The sequence below is a fragment of the Sus scrofa genome, chromosome 8, assembly GCF_000003025.6.
Source record: "Sus scrofa isolate TJ Tabasco breed Duroc chromosome 8, Sscrofa11.1, whole genome shotgun sequence".
Taxonomy (NCBI): Eukaryota; Metazoa; Chordata; class Mammalia; order Artiodactyla; family Suidae; genus Sus; species Sus scrofa.
In genome coordinates, this window is record NC_010450.4 from 82,762,741 (window position 1) to 82,781,759 (window position 19,019).

Genomic DNA, 19,019 nt, shown 5'->3' on the forward strand with positions numbered 1-19,019 from the left:
CCCGAGGTCTCACCTCCAAAAAGCATCACCTTGAGCAGTAGGCTTTCAACAAATGAATTTAGGGGAACCCACACATTCAGACCATAGCAAGCCGTGTGCAGTTGTCATTCCTGCATCTGTGTTACATTACGTTCCTCCCTAAAGGTTTTGCCCAACCCAGACTCTAGGGCACGGCTTTTTTTTTTTTCCTCCCCATTAAGGGCCGTGAGAGTGTATTTCCTTTTAGGAGGCTAAATCATTTATTTTTATATATCAGAATCTAAGATTCAACCTTCTTGATTTACTGTCTCATGGCAAGAGTCTACATTTTTGGGCTTTTTAATATGCAACTCAACCCTTCACTCATTCAGGACATACGTATGGAGCACCAGCTGTATACCAGGTGCAGTGCTAAACTGTGCCATCCCCCTGCTAGCGGGTTGGGGCAGCTGACCTTTAATGAGGAAGAGAGAAAACATGGAGCCTCGAGTAAAAGTGGAATCCCTTTGCCACCACAGCTTACAAGAATGGCATTCTCTGTCTTTTTTTTTTTTTTTTTTCTTTTTTTCTTTTTAGGGCCGCACTTTCGACATATGGAGGTTCCCAGACTAGGGGGTCAAATCGGAGCTATAGCTGCTGCCCTGTGCCACAGCCAGAGCAACTCAGGATCCGAGCCTCATCTAGGACCTATACCACAGCTCACAGGAATGCTGGATCCTTAACCCACTGAGCTAGACAGGGGATTGGACCTTCGTCCTCATGGATACTAGTCAGATTCATTTCTGTTGAATCATGACGGGAATTCCTCGAGGGCGTGTTCTGATCAGGACTTTATCCTTGACCAAACGTTAGTCAGGCTATCCCCCCCCACCCCCAGGCCTGAAGGGGAGCAGAATTGGCCACCCCAGCAGGTGCAGAATTGGCCACCCCAGCAGGTGAAGAATTGGCCACCCCAGCAGGTGCCTCTTGGGCGTGGGGATTATTTTGAGCTGAAAACAACCCAGGCCTGAACCTTTGAACTTCTTCCCCTAACTGCCGAAAGAGTGTAGATAGGGGGTCTGTGCCTGGAACAGAGCCATCACCAGAAATGTCTGCAAAGAACAGGAGCTGAGTATGATAGGGGAAAACTCTGCAGAGCTGATAGACCAGAGTCCACTTGGCCTCCCGTGGTCTCTGCTGGCCCAGCAAACATTTGTCTAGCAAACCTTTGCTTTTTCACCTCCATGTGAATTGCCTTCCTCTCCATTCAAGTCCCACCCCCACATCCCAACATCCTCTTTTGTCTGTAGCTGCAGGTGGCTTTCTGCAGGTTCCTCAGTTTTCCTGGGTCTCTCCCATGTAGACACATCATTAAATGGTTGTTTCTCTCCTGTTCATCTGTGTCATGTCAGTTCAATTCTTAGAGCAGCCAGAAGAACCTAGAAGGGGAGAGGATCATCTCTTCCTCCTCGGACAACACAGGCCAAGAGTCTCTCTTTGACCAAGAATGGCGTTCTTAGAGACACGAAGGGAGCATTACGTGTGGAGGTTACTTGGATTCTGGCGGTTTCCCAGCCACATTCTTCAGAAGGAAGCCTCTGCTTAGGTCCCGAGTGTTAACTAAACTGGAATGTGTTCTTGTTGCCCTGCTGAGTCCTCATGCTGCTTTGTTCTTTTGGCCCAGAGACAGAAAAGATCGTCCTAGAGGCAGGAAACGGATTGCCGTCCTGGAAATTCAACGACCAGCTTTTCCCCTGTGACGTGTGTGGGAAAGTGTTTGGCCGACAGCAGACGTTGTCTCGGCATCTCTCGCTGCACACAGGTGAGTCCGAGCCCGCTCCCTCCTGCCGCGCCCTCTGGATCGCCGGCTTCAACAAGCTGCCTTTTCTAAGAGACGTGTAGCTGGAATGGTGGGATCGTCTTTATCCTGACCTTTTCGAGCCATCTTCCCTGGCAGGTTCAAATAAGACTCTTGGAAAGGGTTTCGGTATTTGTGTTGAAAGGACCCATTGAGTTCAAGGAGGATTGATGAGAAAAGATACACGTGTGGGTGTGTCCAGGTAAAATCGCTCAGCCCTGAGGAGTTTACTGCCCACATCTTGAGGGTGCAGAGGGGCTGGGGCTGCACCCCATCTTATTGTCAGAGGTGGGAGCAGAGCGGGAAAGAGCCCCTTGGTGGAGAAACAGTCTCTTGTCTTTATTTACATAGAATAGTAAAAAACATGGTTTGTTCTGAGTGGTGGGAACTGGAAGAGCAAATAAATAGTAACTTAATCAATGCAGCAATAATAATCCAGGACAAAAGGAGTTAGGTCAAAGTGATATTAAATAAAGCAGAGTTCTCTCGTGGTGCAGCAGGTTAAGGATCCTGTGTCGTCACTGCTGTGGTGTGAGTTTAATCTCTGACTCCAGAACTTTCGCATGCTGTGGGCAAGTCCACACACACACACACACACACACACACACACACACAGTAAACAAAAAGAAAGATGGAAAGAAGAAAATGAAGTGTTTCAATTTTTACACTGTTAAAAATTCAAAAGTGTCTTATTTACAGGAAACACAAAACAAAGTGAAAAAAAAAGGTTTTGTATATCACACAAAATAAAAAAGAAGGCAAAAGACAAACAGTATTAGTATAAGATCAGTTTTCTCTTTTTATGTATATATTTTTTTATATTTTGGGGAGCCATGTCCTTAATATGTGGAAGTTCCCAGGCCAGGGATTGAACCCATGTCACCACAGTGACCTGAGCCACTATAATGACAACACTAGATCCTTAACTCACTGGGCCGCAAGGGAACTCTTTAATACTTTTAATCTTAAATATTAAACCACTAAAGACAAAATTTAGTCATATACTTAGCCATGAAGAAAATTTTCACATGTTCAAAAGAGTAGACGTTCTATAGGCCACATTCACTGAGCAAAATTAAATGAAATTTAGAATAACTGAGGATCACAAAATGGCCTACCTAACTGAATCAAAGAAAAGGAAGAAAATCTCAAATTCTAGACTTCCAGAAGGAATGTTAGGAGAACTTCATACAAAACCTGGAACAAACAGCTACAGCTCGGTCCAAGAAACATTTATAGACTTAAACGTTTTAATTAGAAGAGAAGAAAGACAAAAATAAAGGAACTTAGCACGCATCTTAAGGAATTAGTAAAAGACCAAAATCTAGGAAGACCATAAAATCAATAAATCCCTTTAATCTGATGAAAAAAGAAAAATGAAACAAAATAGTCAAACTTAACAATGAAAAAGGAGGCATAATTAGAAAATTTAAGAATTATTGGAGGAGCAGGGCAGAAGGGGCAAAGGCTGAAATTTTAGATGATGTAGATAATTTCAGATAATTTCCAACCTTGACCCACGATGAGGGGAAAATAAATGTGAGTAGGCATTTCCTTCATGGCTCAGCATTAATCAACCCGTCTAGTGTCCATGAGGACGCAGGTTCAGTCCCTGTCCTTGCTCAGTGGGTTAAGGATCCGGTGTTGCTGTGAGCTGTGGTGTAGGTCACAGACTCGGCTCGGATCCCTCATTGCTGTGGCTGTGGTGTAGACTGGCAGCTGCAGCTCCAATTCGACCCCTAGCCTGGGAACTTCCATTGAGGCCCTAAAAAGCAAAAAAAGAAAAAGAAAAAGTAAGTAAATCAGTTGCCAAAGGGGAGTTGAGAAAGAAAATAGAAGAGATACATCAGGTCCAGAAACTTTGCCAGCTGGGTTCTTTTTTACCTTTTGAGACCAGGAAATTCTGATATTATTCACCTTTTCCAAATGTTAGAAAAAGAAAGTTCAACAGTTCATACTTTGAAGAAAAGGTAACCTTAATACCCAAACTTAACAAAAACCTCGTTTATTAATACCAATGCAAAAATCCTAAAGAAAAGACTCTATTCTTTTGTCTTTTTAGGGCCATACCTGCGGCATATGGAGGTTCCCAGGCTGGGGTTGAATCAGAGCCACAGCTGCCGGCCTACACTACAACTCTTGGGAGCAACTCAGGATCCAAGACAAGTCTGTGACCTATACCACAGCTCATGGCAATGCCTGGTCCTTAACCCACTGAACGAGGCCAGGAATTGAACCTGCATCCTCATAGATGCTAGTCAGATTTGTTTCCACTGAGCCGCAATGGAAACTCCAACCTTTGAAAGTATTAACATACTTTCGTGACCTGCCTTGTGAAGACTTTTTAGATAGTGACTTTTTAGATAGTGACTTTTTTAGATAGTGACAAAGTGTTCCTTTGTCCCCATTTGAAATGAGATTTGAACCCGCCTTCCCTTGATACCTGTAAGTGATCTTTTGCAAGGTATTGGGATTTCATTTCTGAGTGTGGTTTTGGGGTTTTTTTTTTTTCCTGCTCCTTGTCCCCCAGAGGAAAGAAAATACAAATGCCACTTGTGCCCCTATGCTGCTAAGTGCCGTGCAAACCTGAACCAGCATCTGACCGTCCATTCGGTGAAGCTGGTGAGTACGGACACCGAGGACATTGTCAGCGCTGTCACCTCTGAAGGCAGTGATGGGAAGAAGCACCGTTATTATTACAGGTGAGCCACCAGTGGAACCCACCAGTCCAGGCGTCCCAGACTTCCTGGAACCTTCCAAGCCCGTCTCTTTGAGGCACAGCTGACAAAGCATCTCCGTCATAGGGCTGACCTCCCTTTGAATATTTGCTTGGTTTGGGTTGAACCCTGTGTTGTGCTGACTCCCCTCCTGGCGTGGGTGGCCCTGGGAGAGTTCATTGAAAGGGAGATAGTCTTGGACATGGCTCGGTGGGTCAGAGATCCAGGAGTGGCAAGACCCTGGAGGTTATTAGCTGTGAGGTCCCTGCATCCAGGAAGCTCTGACCTTTGTAACGGAGCACCTCGCTGCTTCCTGCGAATGATGCTATGAAGAAAATGAATCTGAGAAGCCAGAGGAACTAGCCCTGGAAGAACTGGGTATTTCCCCTGGACTCAGTTACCCTTTAGTACCTGGAAGGTTGTGTTCCTTGCACCACAGTCAACCATGGATCAAGCCTTGGTTTCTATAACATCCAAGTTTTCAGGCTTGCTGTGGAATCCAGCCTGAGTTTATCAGCGCACCAGCCCCACTAATATCTTGGCAAGGCTGCCCTGCATCTCTTTGCCCAAGGGAATCAGGTGTAGCATCTGGAATCTGTAATTTTTAATTAACTTTATGATTATTTAGCATTGGTAGAGCAAGTATGGGATTGTTACGTTATGTGAGCACTTAATCCGTCTGGCCCAGTGACCGCTTCAGAGGGGCATCCGCAGAAAGCAGGAGAGTTTTCTAACGCTAAGCCTCTTGGTGGGAGGAAGGCATGTCGGGGTCTGGATTTTGGAGTGTCGCATGGCCATGAGGCGGCCTCCGTTTAGAAGATCGCTCTTCTCTCTCCCCTCTTCCCCCTCACCCTCTTGTACAGCTGTCATGTGTGTGGATTTGAGACGGAGCTCAACGTCCAGTTTGTCAGCCACATGTCGCTGCACGTGGACAAGGAGCAGTGGATGTTTTCCATTTGCTGCATGGCCTGCGACTTCGTCACCATGGAGGAAGCGGAGATAAAGGCGCACGTCGGCACCAAGCACACAGGTGACCCTCCCTGTAGCCCCTTCTCCCTTCTCTCCTCCATACCCAGGCGTCCCCCACAGCCGGGGCATCTGCCGGCCATGCCACACGGACGTTTCCTTCCAGAAGGAGGCGCTTGCCCAGGGCAGCCGAGCCACATCCCCTGTGGCCACAGCACCATGGCCTGGCCTGACTTGTGCCTGGCTGATCTGACAGATTCACAGGCTCACATGCAGGGGAGAGGTGTGGGCTCTTGGCTTGTTCCTCATGCTGGTTGTCCTCGTCATCATAGTTAATAGTCATCGAGCCTGCGCCACGTCCCAGGCTTGCCCCTTTGCACCCTGCATCTCATGTAAGTCCTAAAGCACCACTCTGTGGTTGATACTGTGGTAGGCGTATTACACAGGTGGAGCAACTGAGGCTTCACAGAGGTCAGGAGTTCTGTCCAAGGTCCCCAACCAGGGTGTGAGTCCAGAAACTTGGAACAAGACAGTTTCATGCTGGCACCTCCTCTCTGTCACTGCTGCTCCAACCGCCCCACGCAATCCTGGGCAGAGGTATGCACCTTGCTGTTTAGAGGGGCGAGGGCAAGCTCTGCTCCTCCTCCCTGAACCTGCAGCCCTGACACCGTCCAGAATGATGCATGGCGCAGAAAACCTGCTTCTCCCGAAATAGTCCCTCTCTGGGCTGCGGCCAAGACTAAGTAAAGGAAAGGGCCTCTAGCTTAAGCCTTTACTCTTGCCATGCTGGTTAACTTCTTCCACTTCATGATGGGGACACCCTGGCTTCACCACGCAGTCCTCCTCTCCCACGAGATGGTTATAAGTGACACCAGCGGGGAGTCATTAAGCGACAACGAAGAGGAGCGCCCCCCTGCATTTTGCTTACAGGTCACGAGCTGGCGGTGCTGACTGCCGGCCCTGGGTGCCAGGTCAGCTCTCAGCCCCTTGCCTCCTCGGCGCTCAAAGGACTCCGGAAGTGGAATTGCCCTGCCAGCCGTGTTGACAACATGCACGGCCCAGAAGCCACTCTCCGTGCTTTAACCGGCCGCTTTGGCTCCGTGATGCCAACAGCAATAAAGACTGGCTTTTGTCACTAAGTTGAGTAGCCATGACTCACAGGTCTGCAGAGAGCTGTTATGCTGAGTGAAAAGGGGCCGTTTTTACAGTCAGTCGTCTGACCGTAACCACATTAGCACCTTAGCAGCAGGTGAGCCGGGGACCCCACATCGAAGACAAATTAAAGTCAGCATCTCTGGAGTGGCCGTTGTTGGGAAAGGCCAGCCTCACTTCCAGTGCCGCAGGCTTTTCAGATCTTCCTTTTCTCTCTCTCTTTTCTGTTATGCTCCCTGTCTTCTAACCCTCCTTACCCTGAAGTATGCCCAAACCCAGGCTAGAACCTTCCTCCTGTCTCCCAGCTCCACAGCCAGCTCCGCCCCCCCCCACCCCAAGGAAACCATAGAAACCTTGACAGCTGGAAAGAAGTCAGACTTGGCATTGCCAAACTGTCATCACTGGAAACTTGACATTCACTCGTTATCAGTGCAGATTCACTCACCTCCCCATGGCCACAGGGGACACGGCGAAGATCTTGTACCCCCGCTGAGATGGTGGGGCCCCTGGTCCGGCTGGGAAGAACCTTCTTGTTTTGAGCACAGAGAGCCAAGAGTGAAATGCATTGTAGAGTTCCTTTTTTTAACACAGTGGGAGCCTTTAGCTCTGCTCTTAGGGAGTAAGACGGTATCCTATTTTGGAAGCCAGGAGTGCTAGTAAGGTGGGTTTTTTTGTTGTTGTTTTTTTAAGGGCCAGTTCATTACTATCTTAGGCTTTCAGGCCATACAGCTTTTGTCACTACTAGTCAGCTGCCATTGGAATTCAGAAGTAGCCTATAGATAAATGGGGTTGGTGGTGTCCCACTAAAACTTTATTTACAACAACATGAGATTAGATTTGGCCCAAGGATTATAGTTTGCTGTCCTCTGTGATAAGCTGACAGTCTCACAGTGAGGGTTTCTTTAGCTGCTCCTTTGAGGTAGTTTGGATTTGACCCCAAATATGTGCGTCTCAATCTATAATTAACAAACTGTAGGAAGTTCCCTGGTGGCAGAGTGGGTTAAGGATCTGGCATTGCCACAGCTGTGGCTCAGGTTCAGTCCTTGGCCTGGTAGCTCCCATGTGCTGTGGGTGTGGCCAAAAAAACCCAACACGACAACACAAACAAACTGTGTAATTGCAAAGTTAGGATATATATGCTGTAGAAGATACATATGCTGTGTAACACAGACAACAATACACATTCCTGCGAATAAGGAGCTTATGTGAGGTGCTGCTGTATTTCCAGTGCCCAGACCAGTGGCTGCATAGTGTGGGTGGGGAGTAAGCCTTCATCCAGTGAATGAATAGATGTGTGCAAGCACTTCTACACTCATGTGTGTGTGCTAAGAAAACTACTTAACTGTGCCCTTTGCCTGACCTTAGAGTCTACTGACTTACATAAATAGAGGCATGCCTTATTTTATTGCATTTTACCTTATTTTGCTTTGCAGATTTTGTTTTTCTACAAATTGAAGGTTGTAGAACCCTGTACCAAGTGAGCCTATTGGTACCATTTTTCCAACAGGATTTGCCCACTTTCTGCTTCTGGGTCCCATTTTGGTAATTCTTGCCGTATTTTCACCTTATTCATTATTATTCTATTTGTTATGGTGGTCCTGTGATCAGTGATCTTTGATGTTACTATTGCAAAGAAATTACACCTTGCTGAAGGCTCAGGTGCTGGTTAGAATTATTAGCCATAAGGTATTTTTAAATTTATGTGCATTGTTTTTTAACACATACTGCCGTGGCACACTTAATAGACTACAGTGTGTGCAAACATAACTTCTCTGTGCACAGGGACACCAAAAATCCACGTGACTCACCTTATTGCAGTATTTGCCTTCTGGGTGTGGTCCGGCACTAAACCTGCAGTGTCCCTGAGGTCTGCCTGTAATCTGTGTGGAAGAAGTTCCTTGGGATGGAGGAGAGCACACGTTGAATTTTAGACCCCATGTCACTATAAATGGCACTGGGAATGTAGGAGCTCATTCTCTGGGCCTCCATCCATCCTCTGAGTTTTTTAATGTCCCAGAGATGCTGGACAGGCCTGAGAGTCTCTAATTCTGTGAGCTTTGTTCTCTCATTTGATTTACCTGTTGTGAGAATGGGCATTTTTTATTTTAGGACCCTCAGAAATCTGAAGTGCTTTCCTATTCATCCTGGGCCACAGCAGTGAAAGCACCGAGTCCTAACCTCTAGACCACCAGGGAACTCCTGGAAGTGCTTTCTCCCTCTCCCTCTTTTTTAGGGGGAGGGGTGGAGTTTTTATTTTTTTCTAAATTTTTTTATTATAGTTGATTTATAATGTTCTGTCAATTTCTGCTGCACACAAAATGACTCAGCCATACGTCCATATACATTTCTTTTTTCCACTTTATCCTTCATCATGTTCCATCACAAGTGATCAGATATACTTCCCTGGGCTACACAGCAGATCTCATTGCTTATCCACTCCAAATGCAATAGTTTGCATCTATTAACCCCAAACTCCCAGGCTCCCCCACTCCCCCTCCCCTCCCTCTTGGCAACCACAAGTCTGTTCTCCAAGACCATAATTTGTTTCTTTTCTGTATATAGGTTCATTTGTGATGTATATTAGATCCCAGATATACATATGTGATATCATATGGGGGAGTTTCCGTTGTGGCTCAATGGAAACAAGTCTGACTAGCATCCATGAGGATATAGGTTCAATCCCTGGCCTCGTTCATGGGTTAAGGATCTGGCATTGCCGTGAGCTGTGGTGTAGGTTGCAGACGTGGCTCGGATCCCATGTTGCTGTGGCTGTGGTGTAGGCCATGGCTACAGCTCTGATTCGATCCCTAGCCTGGGAACCTACATATGCCATGGGTGCGGCCCTAAAAAGACAAAAAATACTATTAATAGGTGAAATCATGTGTTATTTGTCTTTCTTCTTCTGACTTACTTCACTTAGTATGGGAGTCTCTAGTTCCACCTAAGTTGCTGTAAATAGCAATTTTTTTGTTATTTTTTATGGCTGAGTAATATTCCATTGTGTATATGTACCACATCTTCTTAATCTGCCTATGGACATTTAGGTTGTTTCCATGTCTTGGCTATTGTGAATAGTGCTACAGTGAACATAGGGGTGCATGGATCTTTTTCAGTGAAAGTTTTGTCTAGATAGATCCCCAGGAGTGGAATTACTATGTCATATAGTAGTTCTATATTTAGTTTTCTGAGGAACCGCCATACTGTTCTCCATGGAAGTGCTTTCTTGTTATCTGAGTAACGTTATAAGCTACAGGCTGAGCTTTCATCAGTAGCAGATTTTTACTTTCTCTTAGAATCCACATGCTTCCCCCAACTTCCTTACTGGCAGCTCTTACCCAAGGCAAGCCTATGAATGAAGTGCTGAGCCTCCTTCATGCTGAAGAACTGTCCTCCGTTTGGTGTTTCTTCAGTGACTTCTTCTTCTTCTCTTTCTCCCCTGCTCCTCGTCCCTGCAGAGAACATCAGCCAGGGAATAATTTCCCCTCTGGTGCTTCCTCAATGTAGATTTTGCTGCAGTTTTTTACATGTTGCAACAATGGTATTGAGGAATTGGAAGAGCAAATTATTTGGAAACTACAACCACCAATACTTCACATCACGCTAACACCAAAATAAGTGCCAGACACCTTACCTAATCCCTGTTAACAGCTCAGCCCTAGAAGAGCTTGAAGAAAATAGAATATTTATCACACTTACAGAGGGAGAAGGATTTATAAAAGCTTAAGTGAATCATTTAAAAAATTAAAAAAAAAACCCACCTGTAAACCAGCTATGATGGAAAAAATAAAAATCATTCAAAAAGTTTAAAAAAAAATTGAGTGCCACATGAAGGCACAAAGGAAAAGAATCAAGAATTTGACACAGGAAAATATCTCCTGTTTGCAAGAGAAAAGCAAAAAAGAAGGGAAAGGAAAACAAAGAAAAAAACCCCCACAGTCTGAAATGTGTTTGTCAAAACGACAAAAGGCTAATAATATATTTCCAACATGGAAGAGTCATATAAAACTGGTATGTAACACTCGAGGTTTCCCGTTGAAGAACTCACAAAGGACATGAACGGCCAATTCACAGTAAAAGAAATAAAAGCTGATCATTTAAGATCAGGAAAAATATTCAACCTCGCTAGCAGTCAAACTAAAAGCCGAAAGGGATTTATCTTCCACCTATTAAGTTAGGAGCGCGTCTTATAATGTTACCCCACTGTTGCCAGAGGTTGCTGATCCTCTTGTGGCCATGGCCTTGCAAAGTGGTAGGACTTTTGAAAACTAATTAGTATATATCAAGAGGCATGAAAATGTAATGCTCTGTGACCCAGTAATCCCACTTCTGGGAATTTATCTGTTTCGGGGAAAAAAAACAGCCAGTGGAATATTAATTTTAACCTAAAATTTAATTTTAAGAAATATTTCAGTAGACTAGGATAAGTACACTCCATGGATCTAATACTATCATTTAAAACTATTAATTCATAATTATTTCCATAAATTTTTGAGAGCCAGCTGTGTGCCAGGTATATAAAAGCATGGGAAAATACAAAGTCTTGTTATTATTAAATTTTATAAATGTTATGTGTTATAGTTTATAATACAGTAATAATATATTCTCCAGTGCTTACCATGAGCCAGGCATTGTTTTGTTTTGTTTTGTTTTTTCTTTTTTGGCTGCCCCGTGGCATATGGAGTTCCCAGGCCAGGGATCAGATTTGAGCCATAGCTGAGACCTACACCAGCTGCATCAACACCAGATCCTGAACCCACTGTCCCACTGTGCCGGGCTGGGGATTAAACCCACATCCTGGTGCTGCAGAGATACCACCCATCACGTTGCACCACAGTGGGAACTCCTCCAGGGGTTGTTCTTAAACACTTTGTGTATAAAAACCCATTTGATCCTCACAACAAACATATGAGGCAGGTGCAGGTGTCATTCCCATTTTTTAGATAATTGAGACTCAAATATACCTTGTCCCAGGTCACACAGCTGCTGATGGTACAGGGAGCCTTCTGACTTTGGATTCTGAATGTAAAGTCCTTACTAACCACTCGGCAATGATTTTAAATAGAGATGCTTACTTCTTAAAAAGTAAAAAGAATACCAGAAATGGAATGATGTTTGTATTGGGGCGGCAAGATGGTATTTTCTTCTGGTCACCATTTCTCAATTAGGGTCATTTTAAATTATGAAATATTTAGGTTTTTAAAGTTGTCTTCAGTTGGCTGTCCTAGTGGTGGAGGTTGCCTTACCAGTGCCCAGGTGTCCTTCACTAGAAATCTCTGTGATGCGGAAGATCAAGGACCACCTGGATGACAGTGAACCTTGGATTGGGAGGACAAGGGCACCCTGGCTCACTCCTTACAAATATAGCAAAGGGAGATGTGGAGGGGCGGGGAGCGCGGGGGCAGGAAGCTTTTATGCATTTATTCCTTCAGGCAGCTCGCTCCAGTGCCATAAGCCTGAGAGTACTTGAAGCTTTTCTTAAAGATGATAATTAAAACTATCTGTTTTAATTCCAAAAGCTTGTTTAAAATAATCATTCACATTATGCTCTTGGTAAGACTGGCCTTAGAGGATGGCTTTGGTGAAGCAACGTCAGGGACTCCGGGCCCCCCCACTGAAAATATTCTATTTGTGTACAAAATGTGCCTGAAATGGTGAAATATTTAGATTAAGAGCAGAATGAGGAGTTCCCGTCGTGGCTCAGCAGAAACAAATCTGACTGGCATCCCTGAGGACACAGGTTTGATCCCTGGCCTCGCTCAGTGGGTTAAAGATATGGTGTGTCTGTGGCTGTGGTGTAGGCCAGCAGCTGCAGCTCCGATTCAACCCTTAGCTTGGGAACTTCCATAGTATGTGGTGGGTGTGGCCCTGAAAAGACCAAAAAAAGGAAAAAGAAAAAAAAAGAAGAAGAAGAAGAAGCATAATGGTGCTGCTTCTCCTTGTACCAAGGGAAGGCTGTATTTTAAAGGCATGTTCCCTCGCTTCTCATGGTAAGTGAGGTCACATACTGTCTGCCTGGAAACCAAGTTGATTTTTGCTAAGGAACATGATTTTGAAAATTGTAAACTGAAGTACAAGTTGTGTGCTCTGGGCATAAGTGCAATTCTGACAGGAACAGGACCTGAAAACATTGTAAGCAGGTAAATATTTCCTTCCTCTTTTTTATAAACTTTTAAAAATGAGACAAATCATTTATGGTCACTCTAGAAAAATTTGAAAACCAAATAAAGATAAGCATAACGCTGATCCGTTCACATGCTAGATGTAACCCCCATTAAGGCTTTGTTTACTTTGGACTTTTTTATGCCTATATGTATAAAATAGGATTTATTTTTTAATCTAGATTATTAAGTTAGCTGACTCAAAAAAACTAAAGCACAGTCTCCTTAATATTGCCACCTAAAAACTATGGGGTTGCATTGAATTGGCTTGGGGAGAACTGATGTCTTAACGATATTGAGTCTCTGGTCCATGAACAATGTGTAGCTCTCCAGTTATTTGGGGTTCATAATGTCCATTTTTATTTATCATGGCTTACTTTCAAGTGATATTATACCACGTCATGTGTAGTATAAGAACCTCACACACACACAAAAGAAGGGAGTTCCCGTTGTCACAGTGAAACGAACCCAATTACATCCATGAGGACTCAGGTTCGATCCCTGGCCTCGCTCAGTGCGTTAAGGATCCGGCATCGCTGTGGGCTGTGGTGTAGGTCAAAGATGTGACTCAGATCTGGCATTGCTGTGGCTGCGGTGTCGGGCGACAGCTGCAGTTCTGCGTCAACCCCTAGCCTGGGATTCAACCCCTTCTATATGCTGCATGTGCAGCCCTAAAAAGACAAAAAAAAAAAAAAAGATCTTCCTCAATTTTCTACCCAGTGACTGGGGAGTTACGAATTTTTCTAACCTGGCTAGTGGAAATATATGCTGTTCTCTAAGCCTTTCAGATGGCTTTTTTCCCTCCAACTTGGGATAGTCTCCTCACACACCTGCTCTGATCCCTGTCTGCTCAGTGTCTCCGAGTTCCTCTCCTGTGCTGCTCTGTCCTGCAAAGTCCAGCCATGTTCACCTTTTCAGATCCTCAGCTCTGTCTCCTGCGCTCAGTGAGTCTGCTGGCCAGTTCGCCATCCCTGCACTGCAGCCTGGGAAGTAAAGTTTCTCCAGGCAAGAAACAGGGCAGTGCTAGGGCCCGCTCTGTCTTTGCTCTCTCACAGGGGTCACTCTTTGTCATCGCCTCATGCCCAATGTTGTGAAAATGATTGTGTGATCAGTTGTGTCTGGGTTTCTCCGTTGTTTCAGTAGCAACGGTGAAGCCAGTCTCTGACACCCGATCTTGAATGAGAGCAGGAGTCTCCCGACACCAGATTTTAACAGCCTGTTGACTTGTTTACCCCTGGTTTTGAGGGAGAGTCCAGTGCCCTGATGAAGAGCATGGATGCTCAAGTTGCACCAACTGAAATCTGGCTTCACCACTTCCCAGTCACGTGACCAAGCCCATGTTAACCTGACCTGCCTCCCTTCCCTTCTCTGTAAAATGGGGTTGACAGTAATCACACCTCATCAGAATTTTGAGAGGATAAGATGAGATGACACATTTAAAGCATGACATAGTTCCTAAAATGTGGTAACATTTATCTTAACTCTTTTTTTTTTTTTTTTGTCTTTTTGCCTTTTCTAGGGCCACACCCGTGGCATATGGAGGTTCCCAGGCCAGGGGTCTATTTGGAGCTGTAGCCGCCGACCTATGCCAGAGCCACAGCAACAAGGGATCCGAGCCACGTCTGTGACCTACACCACAGCTCATGGCAATGCCGGATCCTTAACCCACTGAGCAAGGAAGGCCAGGGATCAAACCTGCAACCTCATGGTTCCTAGTCGGATTCGTTAACCACTGAGCCACGACGGGAACTCCTATCTTAACTCTTATTGTCATTTTATTATAATTATTATAAGACCGTGCTAAATGCTTGCCAAATGAGTATCTCCTCTTGACCCAAAACCACAAGTGTCATCATCCTGGGTGACTGGGACCTGGAATACAGCAGTGGGAGAGCTGGAAACCTCAGCCTCTGCTCTCCAAAAGATGATGTAGCCATGAGCCTCTCCACCCCCACCCACCCATAATTGCTATTCTTCTAGGGTTTTCATCTCCTAAATAATAGACCTAGGTTTTGTTTTGTTTTGTTTTTCCAGGGGAAGACAGGAAGACCCCCAGTGAATCAAATAGCCCCTCTTCCTCTTCCCTGTCAGCTCTGAGTGATTCAGCCAACAGCAAAGACGACTCAGATAGCTCCCAGAAAAACAAGAGCGGAAACAACCTGCTGGTCATCTCTGTGGTGCCTGGGAGCCAGCCCTCACTGAACAGCGAGGAGAAGCCAGAGAAAGGTAGGGGAGGAGGTGGGATAGCCTGCTCGAGCCTGCCTGCTCTGGCGGAATAACCTGGTCTTGAGCATAATGAGCCCTTGAGGGAAGCGAGGTTGGAAAACAGATATATAGGCCTGAGAACTGTAGCATCGAAAATTTTCCATTTTGGGGCTTGATTTGCATCCATATATGGGGTGGCTGGAGGGGAGTGTGAGATGGATTTCACGCCCTGCGTGTTCACCACCCCTTGCGGTGCGGAGGCGCAGGGAACAGTGCCTGGAAGGGTACAGCCGAGGGGGGTGGGGTGGGGAGGGAGGAAGGGGCTGTGCGCCCCACTCCTGCCCTCTTGTCCCTCTGCCCCTTGCATCTGTACACCCAGCCTTGGTCCTTTCAGGGTTCGAATGCGTTTTTTGCAACTTTGTCTGCAAGACGAAGACCATGTTTGAGCGCCATCTGCAGATACACCTCATCACCCGGATGTTCGAGTGCGACGTGTGCCACAAGTTCATGAAGACCCCTGAGCAGCTGCTGGAGCATAAGAAATGCCACACTGTCCCCACCGGTGGGCTCAAGTAAGGAAAGCAAGTACAGAACCTTTTACTGTGTTGTTATTAAACACCCTTTCCCCGTCCCTCCCCCGCCCCCACCCTGAAGGTTTGGGGGTCGTGGAGGGGGGCAGCTTGGCATGGGGGGTGGGGGGGGTGTGTTAGTCAGGCACCTCAGCTGCCTTTAGCTGGGCAGGAACTAGACCTGTGCCCAGGAGGTCAGCAGGAGAACCCATTTCACAAGATGACTTGAAGCAGCACGCAGAGTAGACTCCTTCCACACTGCCGGAGTTTCCTTCAGACCTGATTTTAAGGGACTTGGGAGTTAGTGTCCCCAAGTGTAAACCATTACACTGTCCCTGAACCTCATTGTCTCTATTTTTTAGATGATTTGCGAGTCTTTTAAGTAAGCATGACAACCACCCCATCCACATCCACCCCCAAATAGTGGATCCTTGCCAGTTCCAACAGGCAGGAGGCAACGTTTTTCATACACGCGCCTCGCGTCTTCATGCAGATGTGCCTCATGCCTTCCCAAGAGCTGGAATCGGGATCTCCCTGGTGTGGCCCTTGTGAGATCTGACATTTCCAGTCACATGTTCTTCATAGATCCCTAAAGACCCAGACACCGAACATCGTCATTAACCAATATTTGTAAGAAGCCCTCTGGTCTGAAGGGAGACCATCCATTATTACCAAACGCACTGCGTGCCTGGCTTGATAATAGGTGCTAAAGGGCAAACAGGGAATAAAACATAATTCCCACCCTCAGGAAATGTATGTCCAAGTTTAATCTTCCCGGTGCTTCTGAAATCAGAGTCCCTGTTCACGAGGCACTCCCAGTCTCAAAGAGACGGGAGCATCTGTCGTTGGACACAGAAAGACACACCGTTTTCAAAGCATCACTATTCCTGTTCAGCTGAAGTGATCCCAGAATGAAAAGAATGAAAAATGACATTTCACTTACTACCAGAAAAAAACACGTTTTGCTTTTGAACATTTTTATCTTTGAAACGCACAGCTTGCCAGAGAGGTGGAGTGACTCTCCTGAACGGACAAAGGGTGAAGAGACCCAGGAGCTGGGGAGTCAGGGACTGGGGGGGCGGTGGGGGGGAATGCAGGGAGGACCGCCCCGGGCTCCTGCCAGGTCAGCGGGACCCCCCTCAAAAACTTGCCCAGACAGATGAGCAGCACCTACTTGTTGGATCCCATTTGGTGGCCCTCTTGGGGGTGATTAGATGGGAGGGGGAGGGGAAGGTGAAAGGGAAGGGGGAGGGGCGATTATCATTCAGGACCATCAGTAAATGGGAAATGCTTTGCAAGAGCTTATTGGGAATTTGATTTGGTTTGTTCCCACTCTCCCTTCTAAATATTTGTGTACTCTTACGTTAAAAAAAAAAAAATGTATTTCTGTGGTTGGACTAGCGCCCATTGCCCTTCCCAGTAGCCCAGTCACACCCATTAACTGCTGCCCCAGCCAGTTGTGGCTTTGCCAGTTAGGTCCCCTTTCCTCAGGGACCTAAGGAGTCCTGAGCCTCTGGCCCAACGGGGAGGCTGCACAGTGAACGCTGATGCTTTTGCGGGTACAGACACTTCCCATGCGGTGCTAATGGTCCCCTATGTAATAGTTTATGTTCTAGGATGACCAAGTAGAAGAATACTTTGAAAAAATTGCTAATGCCTTCTGGCTATACAGTGAGTCTTTGTTTTGTTTTGTTTTGTTTTCCCTTTGCCGTATCAGAGAATTAATTTGCCTGAGAGAGTGTCTTTATGATAAATACAACGGGAGCACAAAAAAAAAAAGAAAAGAAAAAAGCCCTTAGCACTTTGCCTGAGCAGCGAAAGAAAGCTTGAGCCATGGGTCACAGAAATGTCCTTAAAATGAAACAGACTGCTGATGTCTCAGTTGCTTTTCTGTGATGGAACTGCTTGTACTCTATATCCTGTTCATAATGCAGATCAAATAAGATTATACTATTATTTTTCTTTTGCCGTAGCTCAGGACAGTGGTGAGTTTCAGACTCCTCTAGGTAAGGCCCAGCTTGGCGTAGGGGTTGTGTGTGCACCTGACCTGGGAATGGGCTTTATATTTCTCTTGTGTGCACTCTTCTGTGAGCTGAGGTTCCGAGGCTAACGGCGGGCTTGGCGCTGAGGAGCAGTGCACGGCGCACTGGGTGTGTTGGGCTCTGCTGACCGCCTCTCCAGACCCTCTGAGGACAATGCACTCCTGGGCCCTGCCCTGCGGGCACCCGGCCAGAGCCAAAGCGGCCACTTTTGCCTTTGCATTCTTTTTGCAAAGAGAGCACACATGCTACAGCTATCCTATCAGCCACCGACTGGAGCCTGGCGGCTCCTGCAGAGCGAAGCTCAGCAGAACCTGTAAACCTGCCCTCCCTGCCCTCGCCCCTCTGGACAGCCAGGAGGCTTGGGCGTAGCGTAGCCTCAGTGCGTAGGAGGGAGAGGCCCAGGCTTTGTCCCAGGGCACAACCAGCTAGACCCTGATAAGGTGATAGAGCTGGGACTGAAGTCAGCCCTTCTAGAATCTGCCTAAATTACTTGTAGAGACCAGTCCAGTAATGAAGCAGTGCCCGCATGCGCTGTGTGCTCTACCAAGCACTGCCGAGAACGCAGAGGAAATGTAAGCTGCGGTCTTGCCCGCTGAGAACGTACGATCCCCTTGGATTATTGTTATTTCCATAATGTAATGGCATCAGTCATTAATAATGCACTAATCATGTTTTCAAGCCCCCGCCAGCAGTTGTCTCCCTGCCCCTCATTCCTGGATGGGCTGGGGGGTGGCCCTCCTCCCCCACCCCGGAGCCCGGGTCCTGGTCCTCTCACCTCCCTTCCCTGATGGAGACCCAGTACTTAGGAGTCAGGTTTTAGGAGCACAGATCTTTCCATTATAGGCACACAAAGTCTCACACAGACACCCACACAGGCCTTCTCATCCTAACCCCCCTTTAATAAGCACGATTCTGACCCCTACGACTCTCTGTTTGCTGGAGGTAGCTCTCCCCCTATAAGCTATTCTTTAAAACTCTTAGCCTTTCTGCGTGTGCTTGGTGTGGTGCATGAAAAGTCAGTTCTTTGTGTTGCTCCCATCTAGAGGGGAGGTCGTGAGGGTTAGATCTCGGCTGTGTCCCGTGGGGCGGGGGGAGCGGGGAGGGCTCCGAGGGCCGGGCCGGGAGGACTGGAGGGGGGCAGCAGCTTAGCTGGTCCTCGCACTGTGTCTGCTCCCCTTCCTGAGGGCTGGCGTCCGCTGGTGCAGCCAGGAGACCCCGAGCCGGGCTGAGGGACGGCTGTGTCAGCGACCAGAGCCCAAGAGGGTCCTCTGACCCCCTCCGCAGGCGGCAGGGCGGGGCGGGGGCGGGGAGCAGGCTGGCGAGGCGGGGAGCAGCCAGGTGGCCATGGAGCCCGTGGGGCTGACCCTCCCTGTCCTTGCTTTCCCCCCCGCCCC

General features: G+C 46.9%; 2 protein-coding genes across 13 annotated transcripts in view; one reads left to right on the forward strand and one right to left on the reverse strand.

Moving 5' to 3' along the window:
• Positions 1-19,019, forward strand: part of ZNF827 (zinc finger protein 827) — a 187,132-nt gene that overhangs the window by 166,181 nt on the left and 1,932 nt on the right. For 2 of the 7 annotated variants that reach the window (XM_021101536.1, XM_021101535.1), the window contains 5 exons: positions 1,643-1,780; positions 4,347-4,518; positions 5,397-5,563; positions 14,844-15,035; positions 15,409-15,586. In XM_021101536.1, the coding sequence (XP_020957195.1) occupies positions 1,643-1,780; positions 4,347-4,518; positions 5,397-5,563; positions 14,844-15,035; positions 15,409-15,586 (847 nt within the window). Of the gene's footprint in view, positions 1-1,642; positions 1,781-4,346; positions 4,519-5,396; positions 5,564-14,843; positions 15,036-15,408; positions 15,600-17,187; positions 19,012-19,019 lie in introns of those variants that run through there. The other 5 variants (XM_021101538.1, XM_021101537.1, XM_021101539.1 and 2 more) reach the window with 5 other exon arrangements.
• The window catches only part of LOC100523624 (methylmalonic aciduria type A protein, mitochondrial), a 99,756-nt gene continuing 83,070 nt past the window's right edge, over positions 2,334-19,019 (reverse strand). For 5 of the 6 annotated variants that reach the window (XR_002346751.1, XM_021101544.1, XM_021101546.1 and 2 more), the window contains one exon: positions 9,832-10,100. The gene's annotated coding sequence lies outside the window, so the exon portion shown is untranslated. Of the gene's footprint in view, positions 2,383-9,831; positions 10,101-19,019 lie in introns of those variants that run through there. The other variant, XR_002346750.1, reaches the window with a different exon arrangement.